This window comes from Lathyrus oleraceus, chromosome 6, assembly GCF_024323335.1.
Source record: "Lathyrus oleraceus cultivar Zhongwan6 chromosome 6, CAAS_Psat_ZW6_1.0, whole genome shotgun sequence".
Taxonomy (NCBI): domain Eukaryota; kingdom Viridiplantae; phylum Streptophyta; class Magnoliopsida; order Fabales; family Fabaceae; genus Lathyrus; species Lathyrus oleraceus.
Window position 1 is genome coordinate 299,219,841 of NC_066584.1, and position 23,112 is coordinate 299,242,952.

A 23,112-nucleotide genomic window follows, 5' to 3' on the forward strand; every position below is an offset into this window, starting at 1 on the left:
CCACGAGACTCATGTCTCTCACTAATGATGATATCTCTTGGTACAATCGCGTGTATGATGGTGTGCAGATTATCGACTCTTGTGGTGAATTCTCCAATGTACCTCTTCTTGGTACATGTGGTGGAATTAACTATAACCCTGTTTTGGCACGTCGTCAGCTTAGGTTCCCCTTAAAGGATAAACTTAATAACATTCTGTTAGAGGGAGTGTTCTTTCAGGAGGGTAAAGATCCCCTAAACTTGAAGGGCAGAAAGGTACGCGCCTGGCGCAAGATCCATAGGAAAGGAAGGAAAGAGTTGGGTCCAAAGAATTGTGTTGCTATGGAGCCTTACACTGCTTGGGTTAGGAAGAGAGCATCTGATTATCTCATGCCTTACGAGTATCCAAGACCTACACCTTTGGTTATGGCTGGGCCTTCAATCCTCCCTGACCAAGGAGTAGAGGAGTCGAGAGACGAAGACCGATCACGTGCTTGGATTCGTGAAAGAGAGGAGTTGCTTAAGCAAATCAAGGAGAAGGATGCTTTGATAGAGTTCCTCGAACATCAGGTTATCGATGATCCTGATGATGCATGGACTTCTCTACTTCCTCAGTCTTCCAGGTTTTGGAAGAGGAAGTATGACCGACTCGCCAAGAAGAAGGTAGATATGGAAGCAGCCTACGAGAGGGAGGTGAAGAGACTTCGTGCATCCTATCTTCCTGTATCCTGAGCTTTAGATGATTGTTTCTAGGGATCCATAGGATGATTATTTTCCTTTTCTCTTGTATATGGTTACCAAAGCTGTACTTCTTTGGTATAAAATATTTCCCAGATATTTTGTTTCCATATAAAAGTGTTTAATATTTCCAAAATCTGCAAATAGAACCCTAAAGTTCCTTTGAAATAAAAAAACAAATCATGTGCACAAACATTGCATGCATCATGTGCATAAGCAGGTTTTGTTCACGGCTTCTTGTCCTGTGGTCTAACTCTGTGTTCTTCATTTATTTTGAAGACAAGCTGACTCACCGGTACTATATCAGAGCCAACATTTCAAGACTGATGGATCATCTGGAATAAGAGAACCGCGAGCTGAAAGAGGAAGTGGCCAAATTAAGTGCCTTGATGGAGTCATTCATGGCTGCCCATAGCAAGTCTTCTCCAACACTTTCAACTCCTCCCCAGAGGACAGTCATCTCTGAGATTGTCTCCTCGACTGTGCCTGCAGCCAGTGCACACTTTGCTCCAACGGCCATGCCAACCGGATTCCCGTGGGGGATGCCTCCCAATTTCATGCCCGAGGGTCCTACTCCCACCTTTTCTTCTATGCCGACATCTAGCCCGGTCCTTGTTGTTCCTCCTCCTGTCGTGCATACTATGCCCAGAGTAGATGACACCATCTATCATTCTGAGCCGTCTGAAGGCCCAGATGTCTATGAGAAGATGGATGCTATGAACGATCAATTTCTTGAGCTTCGCAAGGAATTGAAAACTCTCAGAGGAAAGGATCTTTTCGGCAAGTCTGCTATCGAACTCTGCTTGGTTCCTAATGTGAAGATCCCCGTGAAGTTCAAGGTCCCTGACTTTGAAAAGTACAAGGGGAATACTTGCCCTCTCAGCCACCTGGTCATGTATGCCAGGAAAATGTCAACTCAGACTGACAATGACCAATTGCTCATCCACTACTTTCAGGACAGTCTGTCCGGTGCTGTTCTACCTTGGTACATGGGTTTAGACAGTGCGAACATCTGATCCTTCAACGATCTTGGCGAGGCCTTCGTCAAGCAGTACAAGTACAATGTGGATGTGGCTCCCGATAGAGATCAATTGAGGGCCATGTCCTAGAAGGACAAGGAAACATTCAAACAGTACGCCCAAAGGTGGCGAGAGTTAGCAGCACAAATCGTGCCTCCGCTAGAAGAGAAAGAGATGACTAAGATCTTTTTGAAGACCTTAAGTTCTTTTTATTATGAGCGGATGATCGCTAGCGCTCCTTCTGACTTCACTGAGATGGTGAATATGGGGATGCGTCTAGAAGAAGGGGTTAGAGAAGGACGTCTGACCAGAGAAGAAGGCTCTTTTGCCAAACGTTATGGGTCGTTTGCGAAGAAGAAAGATGGAGAGGCACATGTTGTGACCTCCCATGTGAAACCAAGAAGACCCTCTATGAGGAGAAAGACCGTGCGTCCCGCCGGTAACCAGCACCAGGTGGCTCATATAGCACCTGCCTTCAGAGATAATCAGCAGTACCAACAACATAACAACAATCAGCAACCACATTCGCAATATCAACATCAACAGCACCGTCCGCAACAGCAGGCCTACCAGCCTCGAAACAGTAATCAAACCAGCACAAGTTACGAGAGGAAAAGGATTACCTTCGATCCTATTCCGATGACGTATGTAGAGTTATATCCCTCTTTGATAGAGAGAAAGTTGATTACTCCGCGAGACCCACCGGCTATACCTGCTAACCCCCAATGGTGGTATAAGCCCGAATTACACTGTGTTTACCATTCAGGTGCTTCCGGCCACGACGTGGAGAATTGTTACCCTTTGAAGACCAAGGTTCAAGACCTTGTGAGGTGTGGCATTCTGTGTTTCGAGGACGTAGGTCCTAACGTGAAGAAGAACCCGTTGCCCGAGCATGGGAAGTCTGTCAACATGGTCTAGGGCTGCCCCGGCAAGTACAAAGTCAAATATGTCAGTCATATTCGACAATCTCTGGTTGAGATACATCGTTTGCTATGTCAGTATAGTCATTATGAGCATGACCACGATAGATGCCGAGTCTGTTCTTTCAATCAAAGAGGTTGTCGCCAGGTGCGCAAAGATGTTCAAGAAATGCTGGATGAAGGAGTTATTGAGATCCTTCAAAACAGAAATGTTGACGAAGACGCTAATGAGGTCAACGTAATTTCTCCAGTATTCCGGATCCCCGAGCCTGTTATCATCAAGTATGATGGTAGCAAGCAAAAGGTTTCTCCCGTATTAACCATCAAGCCAGCCGGACCAGTACCATACTCTTCTGAGAAAGCGGTCCCCTATCGCTACAATGCTGTCGCAGTAGAAAATGGGAAAGAGGTGTCTGTGCCATTTTCATATGTTGTTAACATTGCTGATGTTAGCGGTCTGACCCGTAGCGGTCGTGTATTTCAGCACCGCCAAAGCCTCAAACTAATGTTGATTCTGTTGAGTGGCCGATTGGGAATGCTGTGAGCACTCTAAACCCGACACTTGTTGTTAAGCCCTCCTCTACATTGATTACTCCTGCTTCTGTTGGCCCAAGCGGCAATATGAAAGAAGACTGCGATGAGATGCTGAGGCTCATCAAGAGAAGCAAGTACAATGTTGTAGAACAACTTCTACAAGCGCCATCCAAGATATCTGTGTTATTCTTTGTTTTTGAATTCAGAACCACACTGAGAGGCTCTGTAGAAGGTTTGAGATGTGGCATATGTGGATCACGATGTCACGATAGAACAATTCGATAGCATTGTTGCAAACATTACTGCTTGTAACAACTTGTGTTTTTGTGACTCTGATCTCCCCGAGGAGGGAAGAGACCAGAACTTGGCATTACATATATCTATGGGTTGCAAAGACGACGCCATGTCCAATGTGCTGGTGGACACTGGGTCATCATTAAACTTATTGCCAAAATCTACTCTCTCGAAACTATCATATCAAGGGCCTCCCATGAGGCAGAGTGGAGTAGTTGTGAAGGCTTTCGATGGGTCTCGCAAGACTGTGATTGGGGAAGTTGATCTCCCAATCAAGATCGGACCAAGTGATTTCCAAATTACCTTCCAGGTTATGGACATTCACCCATCGTATAGTTGTCTCTTAGGCAAACCATGGATTCACGAGGCAGGTGCCGTGACATCCACCCTACACCAGAAACTGAAATTTGTGAAGAATAAGAAGCTGCTGGTGGTAGGGGGAGAAAAGGCTCTCCTGGTTAGCCATTTATCTTTTTTCTCATATATAGATGCTGAGGATGAAGTTGGAACTCCTTTCCAAGCTTTGTCTATTGCTGAACCTATTGAGAAGAGAACTCCTTCATTTGTTTCCTACAAAGATGCAAAGTTGGCCATTGAGCGTGGCGCAACCGCTGGTTTAGGGAAGATGATTGAGCTAGAAGACAACAAGTCCCGGGCTGGCATAGGTTATTCTTCTGGGGTTTCTAACACGTAAGGGCCGTTCAAGAGTGGAGGGTTCATCCACACCAGTCAAGGCGAAGAGGCTGCTGCCATCTTGGAAGAGGACGAAGAAGATCCTGGCAACTTCGTCATCCCTGGGGGAATCTGCAATAATTGGGTCGCTGTGGATATTCCAACAGTTATCCATAAGTCAAAGTAATGTTCATTGTGTCTAAAAACCCTCCTCCCATGCCAAAAGGAGGAGTGATGACATTGTTGGCGCATAAATACAATGACATTTTCATTCAATAGATTCATGTTAAATGTTTGTTTTCCAATTATTTTCCCTTTTCGCCTTTTGCATGAAATTGGTGATCACATAAACCTAAAAAAAATAGAATAAAATCAATCTTTTCATCTGCATAATGGTTTTCCTTATTTGAATTCTAAAGCTTTTCATATCCAAAATCATTATGCAGGTTGATCAAACCCATTGAACATAATGACCCAACACCATCTCCCAATTTTGAATTCCCTGTATTTGAGGCGGAAGAAGATGACGTTGAAGAGATTCCTGACGAGATTACCCATCTACTTGAGCATGAAGAGAAGATCATTCAGCCGCATCTTGAGAACCTGGAAACAGTCAACTTGGGGTCTGAAGATTGTGTGCGAGAAGTGAAGATTGGGGCACTCCTGGAAGAATCTGTTAAGAAAGGGTTGATTGAATTGCTACGAGAATATGTTGACGTCTTTGCCTGGTCATATGAAGACATGCCGGGTCTAGATACAAATATTGTGCAACATTTCCTACCTTTGAAACCTGAGTGCGTGCCTATGAAGCAGAAGCTCAGAAGAACTCATCCTGATATGGCACTGAAGATCAAAGAGGAGGTTCAGAAGCAAATTGATGCAGGGTTTCTGGTGACTTCTACATATCCTCAATGGGTGGCCAATATTTTGCCCGTGCCTAAGAAAGACGGAAAAGTCCGGATGTGTGTGGACTATAGAGACTTGAATAAAGCTAGTCCAAAAGATGATTTTCCTCTACCACATATTGATATGTTGGTAGATAATACAGCTAAATTCAATGTCTTCTCATTTATGGATGGATTTTCCGGATATAATCAGGTTAAAATGGCACCCGAGGATATGGAGAAGACAACATTCATCACACCTTAGGGAACATTCTGTTATCGAGTGATGCCCTTCGGTTTGAAGAACGTCGGAGCCACATATCAACGAGCTATGACCACCTTGTTTCATGATATGGTGCACAAGGAATCGAGGTATATGTTGATGATATGATTGCCAAGTCAAGAACAGGAGTTGAACATGTAGAGCACTTGTTAAAGCTTTTTCAGCGGTTGAGGAAGTATAAGCTCCGTCTGAATACCAACAAGTGTACATTTGGAGTCCGTTCCGGCAAGTTATTGGGCTTTATTGTTAGTGAAAGAGGTATTGAGGTTGATCCTGCAAAGGTCAAAGCAATACAAGAGATGTCTGCGCCAAAAACTGAGAAGCAAGTCCGAGGTTTTCTTGGCCGCTTGAATTATATTTCCAGATTCATATCCCACATGACTGCCACGTGTGCGCCGAAATTCAAGCTCCTCCGGAAAGATCAGTCCCATGATTGGACTGAGGATTTCCAGAAAGCTTTCGACAATATTAAAGAGTATCTGTCTGATCCTCCGATTCTGTCTGCTCCCGTGGAAGGAAGACCATTGATTATGTATCTGACTGTTCTTGAAGACTCAATGGGTTGTGTCCTTGGTCAGCAAGACGAATCAGGAAAGAAAGAATATGCTATTTACTACTTGAGCAAGAAGTTCACCGATTGTGAGTCTCGATATTCAATGCTTGAGAAAACATGTTGTGCTTTGATTTGGGCAGCTAAGCGCTTACGCCAATATATGTTGAATCATACTACTTGGTTGATATCCAGAATGGATCCAATCAAGTATATCTTTGAGAAGCCTGCTTTAACAGGGAGAATTGCCCGTTGGAAAATGTTATTATCTGAGTATGATATTGAGTATCGAGCTCAGAAGGCTATTAAAGGTAGTATCTTGGCTGACCACTTGGCACATCAGCCGATTGAAAATTATCAGTCAGTTCAGTATGACTTCCCAGATGAGGAGATCCTGTATTTGAAAATGAAAGATTGTGATGAGCCTACACTCGATGAAGGGCCAGAGCCTGGTTCCAGATGGAGTATGGTATTTGATGGCACTGTAAATTAGTATGGAAATGGTATTGGGGCAGTGATTATTACTCCTCAGGGAACATATATTCCTTTTACAGCAAGGCTAACTTTCAAATGCACGAATAATATGGCTGAGTATGAGGCCTGTATTATGGAATTGGAGGAATGCATTGATCTAAGGATCAAGCATCTTGATGTATATGGTGATTCGGCCCTCGTTATTAATCAGATTAAGGGTGAATAGGAAACGAATCAGCCTGGCCTCATTCCATATAGGGATTATGCGAGGAGGATTTCAACGTTCTTTACTGAGGTTGACTTCCATCATATTCCTCGAGATGAGAATCGGATGGCAGACGCTCTTGCTACACTTGCTTCGATGATTGTGGTTAAACTTTGGAATGAAGTCCCCAACATCACCGTGATGCGCTTGGACAGACCAGCTCATGCATTTGCAGTAGAAGAAGCGAAAGATGATAAGCCATGGTATTATGACATCAAGTGCTTCTTTCAGAACCAGGTTTATCCGCCTGGGGCATCTGTGAAAGATAGGAAGACTCTGAGGAGATTATCAAGTAGTTTCTACCTCAATGGTGATGTGCTTTACAAGAGAAACTTTGACTTGGTCCTTCTCAGATGCGTGGATAGACACGAAGCAGACCTGTTGATGACTGAGGTCCATGAGGGTTCATTTGGTACTCATTCCAATGGACATGCCATGCCTAGAAAGATGTTGAGAGCAGGCTACTATTGGCTGACAATGGAGTCTGACTGCTGCAAATATGTGAAGAAATGCCATAGGTGTCAGATCTATGCGGGTAAGATTCATATTCCCCTGACACTTCTGAATGTGATTTCATCACCATGGCCTTTCTCCATGTGGGGAATTGACATGATTGGCATGATAGAGCCGAAAGCGTCCAACGGTCACAGATTTATTCTCGTAGCAATTGATTACTTTACCAAGTGGGTTGAAGCGGCATCGTATGCAAATGTGACCAGGCAGGTGGTCGTGATGTTTATCAAGAATCAACTCATATGTCGTTATGGTGTGCCAGATAAGATCATTACTGATAATGGATCTAACTTGAACAACAAGATGATGAAAGAGCTGTGTAGTGAGTTCAAGATTGCACACCATAATTCTTCTCCCTATAGACCCAAGATGAATGGGGCTGTTGAAGTTGCTAATAAGAATATCAAGAAAATTATCCAAAAGATGGTTGTCACGTATAAGGATTGGTATGAGATGCTGCCATTTGCTTTACATGGATATCACACATCTGTTCGCACTTCAACAGGGGCAACCCCTTTCTCTCTTGTTTATGGCATGGAGGCCGTACTCCCAGTAGAGGTGGAGATCCCATCAATGAGAGTCTTGATGGAAGCCAAGTTGACTGATGCTGAATGGGTCCAGAGTCGTTATGACCAATTGAACTTGATAGAAGAGAAAAGATTGACTGCCATGTGCCATGGTCAATTGTATCAGCAAAGAATGAAGAAAGCTTTTGATAAGAAGGTCAAGCCTCGTGTGTTCCGAGAAGGTGACCTTGTGCTCAAGAAAGTCTTGTCTTTCGCGCCCGATTCCAGGAACAAGTGGACTCCAAACTATGAAGGTCCATATGTTGTTAAGAGAGCCTTTTCAGGCGGTGCTTTGATACTAACAACTATGGATGGGGAGGATTCCACTCGTCCCGTGAATTCAGATGTAGTCAAGAAATACTTTGCCTAAAAAATAAAAACAGAATAGCTCGCTAAGTTGAAAACCCAAAAGGGCGGCTTAGGCAAAAATAAGCATCTCGGTGGATTGAAAACCCGAAAGGGCGGTCCAGGCGAAAGTTAGAGACATAAAAATGAATATATGTATCCCGCTAGATTGAGTACCCCATCCTGGGGCAATCTAGGAAAAATTAGGGATTTGGCAAGTAACTGTATCCTGACAAGTCTTTGTTCTACAACTGTCATCCCTCAGAGATTCTTTCTCATTCGTCATCAACCGAAGCTTCAAATACATCAGATTCAGAATTGGTGGAGAAATGGTCATTATGTTCAACGTAGCCCTTTTCCAATATATATCACCAATTTCAAACTTGTAAAGATCTATGGAGTCTTGCCATTTGCAGACCACCATTCCATCAAATAAATTTGAGCCTTTTATCCAATTATTTGCACTCTTATTTGTTTCTATTCAATAAACGTTTTGCATGCTTTAATAATCGAATTTTTCATAACTTGTTTTTAAACAAAGTGAACATTCACAATGAGGAAAGGATACTTAGGAGATCCTCAGTGCTCTCCCAAGGATGGTATGATCCCTAACAGGGTAAGACATTTGTTCATATTCCTGGCTTGCTGTATCTTCTTCCTCCTGAGCCTTTTGTGGTTTTCCTATTGGGTGGAGTGCTTGGTGAAGATATCCACCACTCTTCCCTTCAGCAGAGTAGCGACCTTTCCTCCTCAGCAGATGTGATCTCCTGGGTGAGTACGGTATTTGGTGGTTGATCCCCAGAATCCCTTTATCCCCTAGATAGATTCCCTAGTGGAGTTGCTTATGCGGCAGATTTTTATTTGTGCAATAACTCCTGTCCCAGCTGGAATGACTGATGTTCATCCCCCGCAGGGATCTTTGCTTCCTGGTTTCTCTTGCCCTTATCATATTGGATACTCTCCGGTGAACCTGGCTTTCTCTCTTGAGATGTAGTACCAGATGTTCGTGTACTTTTTCTATGGAGTTGTTTGTGTTAGAAATGTCTGTTTGTCAGCATTCATCATACATAAACCACACATGTGTGCATATAATTTTCAAACATTCAGATATTCATGATTACATTCTTTGCCATATATCTTTGTTTGTTATCCCCTGCTAGTTGGTAATACATTCCCCAAGCAGATGTCGGTGTCTGATCTCCCCATGTAGAGTCAGCCCCTTAAGCAGAAAGTGTTTATCTTTCTTTCCATATTCCCCACCGAGGTATATCCTCGTGGACGACGGTTGTTTTTGCTTCCTCCCAACACATATTCTGGGATGGGATTCCCTATTTAGTTATATCCTCACTAGGACGAGTCTTGATTCAGTTGGCCTCTTTAGTTTGATCCTAAATTGGCTTCTTGTGATCTGTTTCCTGTGCTTCCCCGTGGTATAAATGAATAATTGCTCAGTAATTAGTAATCATTCATCTTATCCTCGGTGGAGTCTGTGGTTTTCTACCCTTATACCGGTAGTGGTAAACCCTATTTTCTCCCTTTTGCAGAGTTAACCTTTTGTTCATCCTAATTGATGACGGTTACTCTTCCGTGGTTTTCTACCCAGTATCCGGTAGATGTAATCCCCTCCTTGACGGTTATCATTATCCAATATTCGGTGTTGATATTCCCTCATTCTCTTAGATAATTGCTCTGATTAGGCAGTTTATCCCCAGCAAGTCATCTTTCATATACCGGTTACCGGTAATGTTTGTTGCTCCCCTTGAATGGTCATCATTATATACCTAGTTTCGGTATCCCGATGCCTTTCCTTGTCGGTCGATTTATCCTTTATTAACCCAGTAGCCGGTTGTGGATAATCTTCCATGCGAGTATATTATCTACGTTCTGACGGTAATAGATAATATATCTCATGCACTCTTTGGTCGAAGCCTTTTGTTCTTCCCCAGTCGAGTAAGATTTGTATCCCTGTTTTGGGAATCGAATGTCCATCCCATAATCGAGTTTGCTTTTTTCCCTCTTTTGGATGATGAGTGTTTTGGGAATATTCCCCAATTCACGTTTTGGTTGGTCACCTATTATATGCCCAATAACCGGCATCCCAGGTGTTCGCTCCTTCTGCTCCCTATTATGAATTTTGTCCCCTATGGAGTCAGATGTTCTTGAGTGGAGATATACCTTTTTGGGTCTTCCTCAGATGATTTGGTTGATTGATATCTCTCACCCTTATACCGGTCTTAGATATTCATTCTCCTGGAGCATGTTTTCCCCTCACCCTTATGCCGGTGGGATCACATGATCTCTTTTTGAGCTTATTACCCAGTAACCGGTAATACCTCATTTGTTTTCCTCAACTGGGTCCTTAGTGGATGCCTCCACCTGAGTCCGGATTCTTTATCCGAAGTATCCGTTGTGGATAATTTTGCTGTATTGGCATATTCCCCAATACATGCATCTTCGAGTCAGCTCGAGTCCTTCCATTGATTTATTTCATGGATTCTCTCCGTGTCTCTCGGCAAGTTTTAAGTCGTGACCTGCTCACGCATTTCTATCCTTTTTACCCCCCGGTAGAGTCTCTGTTCCATTTATGAGTGTGTTACTCCAGTGGATTTTCAATTGTTCCTGATCTTTTTCTTTCTTTGTGAACACATATCCCCACAGAGTTTTGCCATTTGCATGCATACATCTTCATCATGAGGTCTTTTAGGGACAAAAATTCGTCTCTCTGTTATTATTTAAGCCCATTCTACCTCATCGAAACAAAGATTTTAACCTTCACTTCTTCGGCTAGAATGACCTTAAAGAGGGGCATCTGTAAGACCCCAATTTTGTCCCTAAGATCCCTCATGGCATCATAACATTGCATTTGCATTGCCTCAAGGATCATAAGCCTTTTGGTTCCCTTTGCCTTTGGGTGGGATCCCTTGTGAATGGTTTGAGATCACCAAGCATGCTTGAATTATATATTATTGCTTTTCTCATTTTGTTTATTAACCAAAAGCACAAAAATATGTCACTAACATCTTTTGTTTGTAGCTTGAGCAATCACAAGGTCCAAAGCATCCAGGAGATCTTTTGTGCAATGATAAGGTCAAGAGGAGATGAAATCAAGCATGGTAATGGTTCCCAAAGCTCTCCTCCATCAAATATGCCTCTCTAGTATCTCAATTCATCATTTTGATCAAAGCAAGTCAAAGGGTTTGAGGTTTGTCCCCCAAAGGAACCCTAATTCATCTGTGCACCACAATGCCTTGCTCATGAAGCAACCTCAGCCCATGGTCAAATGCAATCAAGGGAAGTTATTTAATTCATCATTTCATGCATATTTGAACTTATTTGAGTGTCCTCAATCATCAATTCATCAAGATATGAGTTGTGGATTTGAAAAGTTGATCAGTCAATTCATCTTACTATTTGAAATGCACTGAGACCTTACGTTTTATATGTTGGTAAAATGGAGATGATTCCAAAAGAAACAATGTTCTTAAGGACAATATGAACAACTTTCATGTTCATAAAAAATTGATTTGAAGCGTGGAAGGTCATCTCCCATTCCAATACATTATAACTCATTCATTTTTTATGATTTTGAGATGGGATCAAATGAATTGGAAAGCTTAAGATGTCTACTTCAAATGTTATGTTGAACAAAATTTCAAAATCTCAAAGGAAATACATGTGATAATGCAAGACATTATAGGTCATTTTGGGCCAAATACATTGAAAGGCAAAAAAGTCCAACTTCAAGTGCCCATAACTCTTTCACAAAAACTCAAAATGGTGCAAAATTTAAGTCCATTTTTATTATCTTGAAAAGATATACAACTTTGATGTAGGAGGTTTTTTTATTTGAGGCTTGCATCATCAGAACAGAAGGGCTTGAACATTGGCCAAATTTAGAAACTTTGCCTTTACATGTTTTGCACCTTACACTTTAAACTCAAATTTCACCAATTTCCACACTTCAAATGGATTTTTGTCCAACATAACAATTGTTCCTTACATCAAAACTTTTCCAACCATTACTCACATGCTCATGTTTGGATTTGGCAATTGGTATTTTGGAAGAGGAGAAGCTTTTGGTTCAATTATGCATAACACCTCAAAATTCCATGCACAAGCAATTACCATTCAGATTACACGTCCATTTCACTTTGGTATGATTTCAGATTGCATTTGGCTTTGGTTTTGGGCCTTGTGCATGATCATGCAAGCCCATGCAAGGAATGTCCAACTTCATGCACACGAATTGAATCACCCTCTCCTTGCCATTCCCTCTATAAATAGAAGCTCTATTCCATTCAAAATCCATCCTGGAATCAACCTGAATTGCTGCAGAAATCAAAACCCAACCTCTCACCAAAGAAGCTATTTCACTTTTCTTCAAATTTTTCAGATCTAAAATTCAACTACATCTGGATGAATCTTTCGATCTAAAGCTTCTAAACCTTCATCCTTCAGCTCATTGATCTTCTATTTTGATAAAGGAAGCAAGGAATCAAGCTCAAATCTCCAGAATCCAAGGTTGTTCTTCAACTGGTTTTTTCTTCGAAACTCATCATCTATTGACCTATTTGCTTGGATTTTGTGTTGGCTGATGTCCTCTCAATGGAGGCATCATTACTGTGCATTTAATTTTTGAAATCCATTAAGTTCTCATGAACATCACAAAATTTCCATCTCTGATTTCTCTCAATATAGAGATCTAGAGTGAAATTGAGTGATACAGGGATGATGTACATTATCCCAGGTTTCCAACGGTGTATAGATCGTGTATTTTGGTTAAGTTTTGGTTGCCTGCAATTTTGGTCGGAAAACACAAGCTCACCGGAGAAGAAGGTGGCTCTGGTGGCCGTCCCATTGCCAGTTTGAATCTGGATCGTTGGATTGAGTTTCCCAGATCTAATCCTGGCATTCGCTTGTTATGACTTTCATTTATTCATTGTGTTACGCGTGGACTTGGACCTATGGTGGAAGCGCGCTTCTGGAGCGTATGATCTGCCAGCTCAATTAATGAGCTCAGATCTAACGCTCCTGGTTTTTTTGAATTTTTAATTTTCTGATTTAATTTCTTTTATTTCCATTATTTTCAAAAATTCATATCTTCTTCATTTTAAATCCAAAAAATATGGGACCAATTACATTCTTCTCCAAATAATTTCTAGTTTCTAATTCTGATTTTTAATATTTTTTGTGAATTTTCTCTTTTCTGGTTGTTTTTAATTCATTTTAAATAGTTTTTGTTATTCAAAAAATACAAAAATATTTTCCTAACCTATTTGAATGATGATGGATCTATGAAAAATATTCTCAATCAATTTTATAATTGGTTTGAGATTTATTTGAGATTTTAGTTCAATTAGGTTATTTTTATTCATTTTTAATTGATTAAAAATAGTTTCTGACTTTTAAAAATGCTGAAATTTTTGGTCAAACTTAGTTTGACCTTGTTGAACTTGGGATAAATCACTTGGACCTCTCAAGGTTGATTTGAAGTGATTTTGAAGTTTGACCTTTCTTTTATTTTTAATTCAAGTTTATTTTAATATTAAAAAATGCTAAAAATATTTTGCTTATTGTTTGATCTCCAATCTTCATCTCATTTCTGATTTTCTATTGTTTGACTTTGACTTTCAATGTCATTTGGTCAATACATATGGATTGGTACATCTTATTTCATCTTATGCATTTTTTATCTTTCCATTTTCCTTATCCATTCTTCATCTCCTTCTTCTTCTTCTTCTTTCTCTTTGATCAATGAGTTGAAGGTTGATAAGTTAGCATTGATTAAGGAGACTTAATCTTCCTTGATTCAAATCTAATTCATCTTGATCAATTAATCAAGTGAATGGCTTTGCATTAAGGATAGGTTATTTTCTAAATCATGCAAAAGGCTTAAACCAATACAAGATCAATTCTCTTTTCCTTTTTGGCATGACAAGTTGTTGGAACTTGGTTCACTAATCAAGACTTCTAACTTGTGTTGTTGCCTACATTATTATTGACCGGCCTCAGATAGTTGTGACTTCTACATAAGTTCAATTACGATTGCTTAACATAGCGCTAAATTTTCCTTATGGCACACTAACTACTAACACTAACCATTAACATTTAACATTTACTTTTTGCTCTTTACTTTTATGCAATTTACTATTCTTGCACATATTATCCATTTGCTTTTTCCTTTGCTCACTTGAGCACATGTTTATGTTAATGCCATTTTCCTTTTGCTCACTTGAGCACATAATTGTGTATATACTATTGTGCTTGTGTTTTGTTTTGATTTTTATGGACCAAATGCAAAAATGGACAAAATGGACTTAGACTTTAGGACTTTCCCTATGCAAACTTGGAGTCAAAGAGCAACTAGGCATTGAGCCTTTAGAATGCTTAAGCTTGAAGATGAACATTGAAAGGACCATATTCTAAACTCACTCTTGTCCATTCTTTGATTGTATTATAGAGCCTCTTGATGTGTGTTTTCTTTTGCTAGGAGTTCTAACTTGAATTTATTTGGGGAACCATTACCATGAGCTTCTAAGAGAGAGAGATCCAATATGCATTGAGGAGTCTTTCCAAGAATCCACTTTGGTTGATGATTGCTTGAATTTATGCTTTATGTGATTGCTTATTTCCAAAGGATGGGAGCTACTTGGATCATCAATATGATCTCAAGAGAGGAACTCCATTATGGTTTTGTTTCTTTATCCCTCACGTCTTGCATGCTTAGGACTTTATCCCTTCTTCTTCTTCTCTCCACTCTAACCCAAGCCCAAACTTTTGTGCAAACACTTAACACTTGTTTTCAAACATTAGAAACATAAGCCTTATGCTTTTGATTTTCAAACCTATTTTTTCATAATACTTATTTTGAATTGAATCTTTAAGCCAACTTTGACCATTTTGTATATACTTCTAATTGGTAAATATAACCCATTCAAATGTCTTTTGTCGTTTCAATGGCAACTTTCTAATCAAAACTTTTTCATAACCTTTAGCTATTAGGTTTGAGTTATCTTTGTGGTAGATGTAACACTCACCTATATCCTTAGTGATGGACAATGAGTCTTCCATGCTTATTATAGGGTTAACCCCTCACTAGCATGTTGAAGCTATCCTCACATGGTGGATTTGTGGTTTTAGATTGAGTTTTCTCCCTTTGATAACAAAAGACCTTAAGGCTTTTGGATCAATCAATTCACCAACTCATTTCGAGATTTTTACCCCGAACTACGAGGTTTTGATCCTAATCTTTTTTAAGATGGTACGTAGGCAATGGGTTTATCCATCCAAACACAAAATGTAAATAAACTTGTATATTCTTTTCTCATCTCTTCAATCATGTTTTCACAAACAATTTTTTCACAAAACAACAACCTTTACAACAAATGTGAAAAGGGCTCCCTAGGAGTACCTAGGATGTTTTGGGTGCCTAACACCTTCCTATTACATAACCAACCCCCTTACCCAGACCTCTGTTTCTCTTTTACTAGTTTTTGTTAAAACTTTTAGGTTTTTGTTCGCTTTCTAACCATTCCTTTGGATAAATAGAAGTGCAGTGGCGACTCGACTTGTATGATTTACCTTGGATTTAGTCAATATCTCTAATGGTAACGAATACCCCACTACAATTGGCAGTCGAGCAGTTAAAAGCTGAGAAAGTCAGGCCGAATAAATATAACAAAAAAGAACAGGTCAACTATGTAGAAACAAATGGTTATGTGGAGTCTGGCATATTCGACGAATACGTCGAAGAGAGTAAGGTCCATGTGGAAGAACTAAAGATATAGTCTTCATATGTTTGTAAATTATTAAAACCATCAAACAGGAAAAATCTTGTCGGACCCAACAAAATTGACAAGTTCGTTACCAAGACATATACTTTTGATATAACAAAGTTTGCAGATATTTTTGATTTGTTGGTTACTGATGGGAAGATTATAGTGCCTTCTGGCCTAAAAAATTCCCCATTAGAGCAAACAAAAAAGATAAGTTTTTCTAAGTACCAAAATTTCGTAGATCATACAAATTCTCAATGTGTGCTCTTCAGGGACTTGGTACAGAAGGTGCTCAAGAAAGGAATACTTCAGTTCAGAGAGAAACCCAAGGCTTCAATGCAAGTGGACTTTGATCCCCTCCGAGTAGAAGAGGCGCATTTTGATGAGCCCGTAGAAATCCTAATGGTCAAAGCTACTGAGGGCTTAGACATGGAAGTCGAGCAAGTTGAGCAGAATAATGCAGAAGACGTTGCTGAAAAAATGAAAGTGGTGTTCCCTTAGGCGGAAGAAGATATCATTGAATTTTTAAATAGACGCAAATTGAGCAACTCCAAGTTCATGCTATGCCCTATGTGTAGCGCAATGTTTGATGAAGAAGCTACAAAAGGCCTCGAAATCTCCAGAGTCTTAGATCCAAGGAAGGGTAGACGAGGTGGATCGAAATCCTGATTCATTTTCAAGAAGAGAGGCATTCCACACAAGAACCAGGACTCCCAAAGGAAGTCTGAAAACTATCAAAGGACTTACTTTCCTCCTTTCAACACATCTAAAGGATAATGGGTTATACCTTTGAACCAATGGGGTTCAAACCAACAGAAGTGAAATATAGCCGACATGAGAGTATGATCCTCCTACAATGATAACTCTCACGTGTCAAAAAGGTATTCTTGTGGTCCTCAAAATTATAAAGGAAAGAATCCCATGACAAGAACACAATGGCGTTGACACCAAAGGAATAAGAAAGAAGCATACGAGACCTCAAAATCAAACACCGACAACAAAGCACCTGCATAAAAAATCAGCGAAGTGGCCAAAAAACCAGTTAAGAAAAGATTATTTCCAGCTGTGGCCATATTGGAGAAAGGTAGCTTTGATCCCATAGCACAACCTGCCAACAAAATGGTCACAACTTTTTTTGATACAAGATAAGAAAATGATCTCGAGGTTGCTTGCAATATTGTGTCAGTCTTACTCAAGGAGTACGATTGTATCTCACATGTCTCTGAAGAGGAAGATGATTATGTGGTTGAAGAGGTAGCGAATCAGAAGTCATTATGTTACTACATGATAAATAATGGCGTCGTAGAAGAACAAAATGCCATATTTGAGAAACCTGATGAAGGTATGATATATCTTCTTAAGCCTTATTTATAAGGGAAAAAGTGGAGAACATCAGAGTCAACAAGGTTTTTGTTGATGAGGGAGCGACAATAAATATGATGCCACATTCCTTATTAAAGAGAATAGGAAAATATGACACAGGCTTTTTCCCACATAATATGATGTTGTTAAATTACGAAGGTAATACAAGTAATATTTTGGGTGTGATCCAATTTGATCTTTCAGTTGGCACATTAACAAGGCCAACCCTCTTCATGATAATATCTTCCAAACAAACTACAACTTATTATTAGGACGAGAGTGTATTCATGGAATTGGATCGGTACCTTCGACTCTCCACCCGAGGCTCTCTATATGGTGCCCTGATGGTATAGTTGAAAATATTATGGCGGACCAGAGCTACTTCATGGAGGAAGTCAACCATGTCGATAGAAAGAACTTCGACAGGAATTTGGGGAAAATTCCTCCATGTTATCCAGCAAAAACATCATACACTCCACATACAGATGCATTTTACTTTCTAAACATACACCCACCCATGGCTTCATCTGGGATCAAGAAATAATGGGAGATCAGGATGTAGTAAAAGGATACATCGCACCAATTAGGTGGACTATGGATGTCAACAATGATGTCTGATTCAAGTGCTTTTACTTGAATTTTGGCCTATATGGCTGAAAATAGATTAAGAGAAGCCCTTGAGGTCGACACCTTAATTTTTTTTTCTGTTGAAGCCACAACTGTTGAAAATCTTGAAATAACTGAAAATGGCCATTTCAGCTAAGCCACAACTGTCGTAGGATCAATTGCATCTATGACGACAATCCTCTAGGGTTTGAAAAAACCCCAACAATTTTGACTAGGAAAATCCAAGCCCAAGACCCTCTAGAGGAGGTTAATATGGGAGATGGAACAATTAAGATACCAACATACATCAGTGTTGAGGTCAACCCATACCTAAAAGAGGAAGTGGTCAAGCTACTAAAATAATTCAAAGTTTACTTTTCTTGGGACTACAATGAGATGCCATGGTTAAGTCAAGATATGGTGGAACCAAATTTTCCAATTCGACCTGGTAAAAAACCAGTAAAGAAACTACCAAGGAGATTATCCACGGAGATAATGCCCAAAATCAAAGAAGAGATAAAAAGGCTCCTCAAAAGAAAATTTATCAGGACCGCCAGGCATGTCGAATGGCTAGCAAATATAAAACCCATCATTAAGAAACATAGGATCCTTAGGATGTGTGTAGATTTTAGGAATCTAATTTATGCCACTTCTAAAGGCGAATACCCGATTCATGTGGCAGAAATGTTAGTCGATTTAGCTGCAGGTTTTGATTACCTAAGCATGCTAGATGGCTACTCAGGGTATAACCAAAACTTCATTGTTGAAGAGGACGTACCAAAAATAGAGTTTCGATGCCCAGGGGCGTTAGGGACCTATGAATAGGTATTAATTCCTTTTGGTTTAAAAAATTCTAGGGGAACCAAAGGGCTGTGAACTCGATGTTCCACAATTTGATTGACACATTCATGCAGGTTGACATTGACGACATAGTCATAAAATCCTCGTCGGAAAATGGTGATTTAGACCACCTTCGACAGTCCTTTGAAAGGATGATAAAATATGGATTAAAATGAATCCATTCAAATGTGCTTTTTGGTCCATGCAGACGACTTATTAGGTTTTATGGTGCACAAAAAAGTCATCGAGATCAACCAACACAAGAACAAAGCAATCTTGGACACCGAGCATCCTTAAGGAGATTTATATCCAATTTAAGTGGCAAGACACAACCGCTCTCTCTATTGCTTTGAATAAATAAAGAGGAAGGTTTCAGATGGGGAATTGAACACTAAAAGGTGTTTGATGGCAAGTGTACCAATAATGTCCAAGTAATAAAAAAGATCGAGTTCACAGGGACTGTCTCCAAGCAACAAAATGTGTGCAATTTATAAAAACTAGTAAAAAGGGGAGGGTTTCGAGTTTCATTATGAAAAGTAAATAAACGAGAAAACAATGTCACGAAAGCAGTCAAGTTATGTTGTAGAATCCCATATTCCTCTCTTGTTAATGTTTGATGCCATGTATGGATTATCTAATCACTATAACCTCACAACAAATTAACAAAACCATCATAGCCAATCCCTCACGAAATAACTCACTAACCATTACTCGAAGCTTTCTATTCCTAGCCCGCCAGTGTAAACAGGTTTAGGTGACGTATAGAACGTTAATGATTTATACCACTACTCGGGGTCTCCTATCCCTATTCGACCAGCGTAAGTACAAAAGTTTCCCTAGCTTCAACATATCGACTAATGGTTAGTATTCCCTATTTGCCCAAAATAAGATTAAAAGAGTATCTCACATGAAAAGCATTTCAAACAAGAAGCAATTGAATAAGATTATAGATCAATAGGTTCATGCAGTGGTCAAATCAACATAAAATCCAACAATTGAGAAACAGGATCATCATAACACAACCTAACCTTGAACAACTTAGCTACTCATAATGTAATTAAAAATACCATAATTGATGAAAAAATATAACATAAGAAGTCCCTTGAAGAGATGGCTTCAAATGCTCCAAAAATCACCACTTGTGCTCTCTAATTCGTGCTTCAATTTTCCAAAATCGTAACCCTTGTGAAAGTGCAAAAAATCCCCTTTTAAAGGCGTCAGAATGGACCAAAATGCGTCAGAAAAAGGCCCATAAAAGTGAACATCACACGCGTGATACCCTGCATCGCGCGATGCAAATTTTAATACACTATTGCATGCGCGAGGGTGGATGTAATTATTTCTGAAGCTTCACTCTTTTTTGCTCCTTTTTCATTCAAATTTTCACTAAGTCCACAATTTGCACACTTAAATATTTTTCCTTCATTCTTTGATAATTCTTCCTCTTATTTGCTCGACTTTCACTTGTTTTTCTCTGATTCTTTGACTAAATATATGCATTGATGGACTGTCATCACAACCCCAAACTTGAATCGTTGCTTGTCCTCAAGGAACTTGCGTGTAACTGCATATTTCAACAAATAACAAGTTGCATAATAACAATCAAACATCACCAAATTAAATATTTCTTTTACCTGACCATTGTTCTAGCTCTCAACTTCTATCCGACGAATTCGAAAATACATCCTCAATATTGACGAGTACTCAATCTGTCTCTCAGCATACTATAACTCACTCAATGGATAGGGTGATATCTCAATCATCATGCAAATTCAATTAAACTTAGCTTGGTCATATTTTAATAGAGTCAATCATATAAATCACAACACACACATTAGATGACTTTTTAGGTAGTAACTTGGCTTATGTTAGGATATTGATATTTTTAGGAAAGTATGGTTAAACCTTTGGAGTTAGGTTCCTAGTTCTACTTCTATCATCATACCTATTTGTTCCTTTATGCTAGTACTAGAGAGTTTTGATCATTCTTATAATATCATTCTTTTCTTTTCTCATTCACTTTTTGTTACAGAAGCCCTAACCCCAAACTTAAAACTTTTCTCACTTCCAAGCGCAACCCCAAACTTACTCTTTTGCATATACTTTAAGACTATACTTCTATCTAACTTCAAAGAGAGGGTGGAAAGAAAAGATATTTAAAGTAATATGGCTAAGAGTTTTAGTCTACGTCACCGAAATAAAGGCTTAGGCTCAAAGTGTTTAACAATGGATATACATATTACTAAAAGGTGGTTTGCAAAGGCTCAAAGTTATAAATAAAAAATCGCACCAGTGTGTGTTGTTCAAACCATACAACTTAATTGAAAATAGATCAAACCAGATAAAATAATAATGCATGGATACACTAATAAAGAAATAAAAGTAAACAATGGAAATATTTGGCTCAAACCTTACTAGATGAGGTATATGTAGGTTGTGTATAAGTTTGTTGATTCTTTTCTCATCCTTCGCCTTCAAGTTGCTAGTTTTTATTGTGATGATCAAGTTTCTTTTGGATCATTTGTTCAATGCTAAAGGGTTAAACTTGCATTTGGAAAAAAACATAAACAACCACAAACTTCTTTATTAATGAAAATTGAGATCTTTAGGGAAAATTTATGCTTGAGTAGCTACTTCCTATTGGTATGGTCTTGAATAAAATAAAAGAAATTCTATAAAACAAAAAATAATTAAAAATAATGGGTTTCCTCCCATCCATCATTTCTTTTCCTTCAATAGCTTGACGTCTCATTCTCAAAACACGTCAGACACAAGGGATACCCTCACGTCGGTCGTTTCACTTCTTGATTGTCCTTTATCTACCTTGGTACCTTTTTCCTCCAGGTGATAGTAAGAATCCAAATTCTCAACATACGGTGTCCGATTATACACCTTAAAAACAACTTTCTTTTTATTGAACTTTAAGATAAGTTCACCAGTTTCTACATCAATCTTTGCTTTCTCGGTCGCCAAGAATGGTCGTCCAAGAATAACTGATCCTCCTGAATCTCCTTTTGTATCCAGCACTACAAAATTCGTAAGAAATACTAGTCCATCGACATGTACTAACACGTCACATAAAATCCAACCGGTTGAGTAACAACTGAGTCAGCTAGAGTGAGAGTCATGTTACTCGATGTGATCTCACCCACTTTCAAGTCTTTTACAGTTTTTAGTGGTATGACATTTATGCTAGATCCAAGATCACAAAGAGCATGTGGAATATTCACCTTACCGATATTGCAAGAAATAGTAAAGTTACCTGAATCTTTTAATTTTGGTGGCAAAGCTTGAGATATTACCATTTCATCCTTTTCAGTCATATCTACATGCTCCTTGACTGCTTCCTCTTTCGTCCCCTTTAGTAATTCCCTCATAAATTTAACAAATTTAGGCATGAGTTCTAAAATATCATGGAGCGAAATACTTACTTGGAGAGTAGCTAGCATTTCCTTGAACTTTTAAAACATTACTTTTCATCTTCTAGAACAAGTTTCTTCTTAATTATAGGTGTCATACCCTCAAAATTTCCCTACCCATATCATCTTATTAAGCCTTAAAACCTAAGCATACATCCTATACATATAATCTCATATGCATTTGTACTCAATGATCACAATTATCCACAAGCCCAAGGCATGAGATTCATCTATGAAGTCCCAAGATCCTTTGATCATATTGGGGTGTGGCCAAGCCACCTTAACCCTAATTTAATCCTCAAGCACCCTACAAAGCTTAAAGGATCACTCAGGACATCTCACTTACTCCCTAAGTCTAATTTGGGTGGTGATTCCCCTTTGAAGAAGCTTCAAGATTCATCCAGTCACCCAGGGACTAAACCCTAGTTCTTGACCCTCCTTTTAGCTTGTACAAGTCATGATTCACCATGGATATTGACAATAGCATTAAGTACCCCTCAAATCCAAAGTTTGGTCATGCCTCATGTTCTTTAGACATCTCAATTTGACCCTTACATCTCAAACCCTAATTCATCTGATCATGGTTCTTGATGAAACTTGCAGCTCAAGAAACCCTAATTTGGGGACTTCTTGACTATTGAACTTGACCATTTTGGACATCCAATCACCCTACCACTCATTCAACATCATTTAATGTCCATTACAATCCAAACCACTCATTAAACATCATCCCAATCCATGTTACAAGTGTTTGGTTCATACTTGATTTTTCAACTTTCCATGACTTGATCCACCCACCAATTTGACCTAAAATCATTCCAAAAAGGTCCAAACTTCATTTACCATGATTATATGATGATTTGATGTCAAAACATCCATCATTGTGCCTTATAAAGTAAGAAATCATAAAATCACCAAATTAGGTCATGTTGGTTGGTCACATTTTGACAAGAATGGCCTATGGGAAGTTCCAAAGACTATAACTTTCTCATTTTTTGAGATTTTTAAATTCCACTTTTAGCCAAATGTCCTAAATAACTTCCTCTACAACTTTGTTTCAATGTCCAAGACCTAA

The 23,112-nt window shown here is 39.3% G+C and overlaps 1 protein-coding gene across 1 annotated transcript; it reads right to left on the bottom strand.

The window, feature by feature from the left end:
- Positions 1-21,372: 21,372 nt before the first annotated feature.
- On the bottom strand, positions 21,373-22,067 carry LOC127095302 (uncharacterized). Its single transcript, XM_051034012.1, has 2 exons — positions 21,689-22,067; positions 21,373-21,644 (listed from the first exon to the last, which is right to left on the bottom strand). Exons 1-2 carry the CDS (start codon positions 22,065-22,067, stop codon positions 21,373-21,375), a joined length of 651 nt encoding a protein of 216 aa, XP_050889969.1.
- Between the last annotated feature and the right edge of the window lie 1,045 nt (positions 22,068-23,112).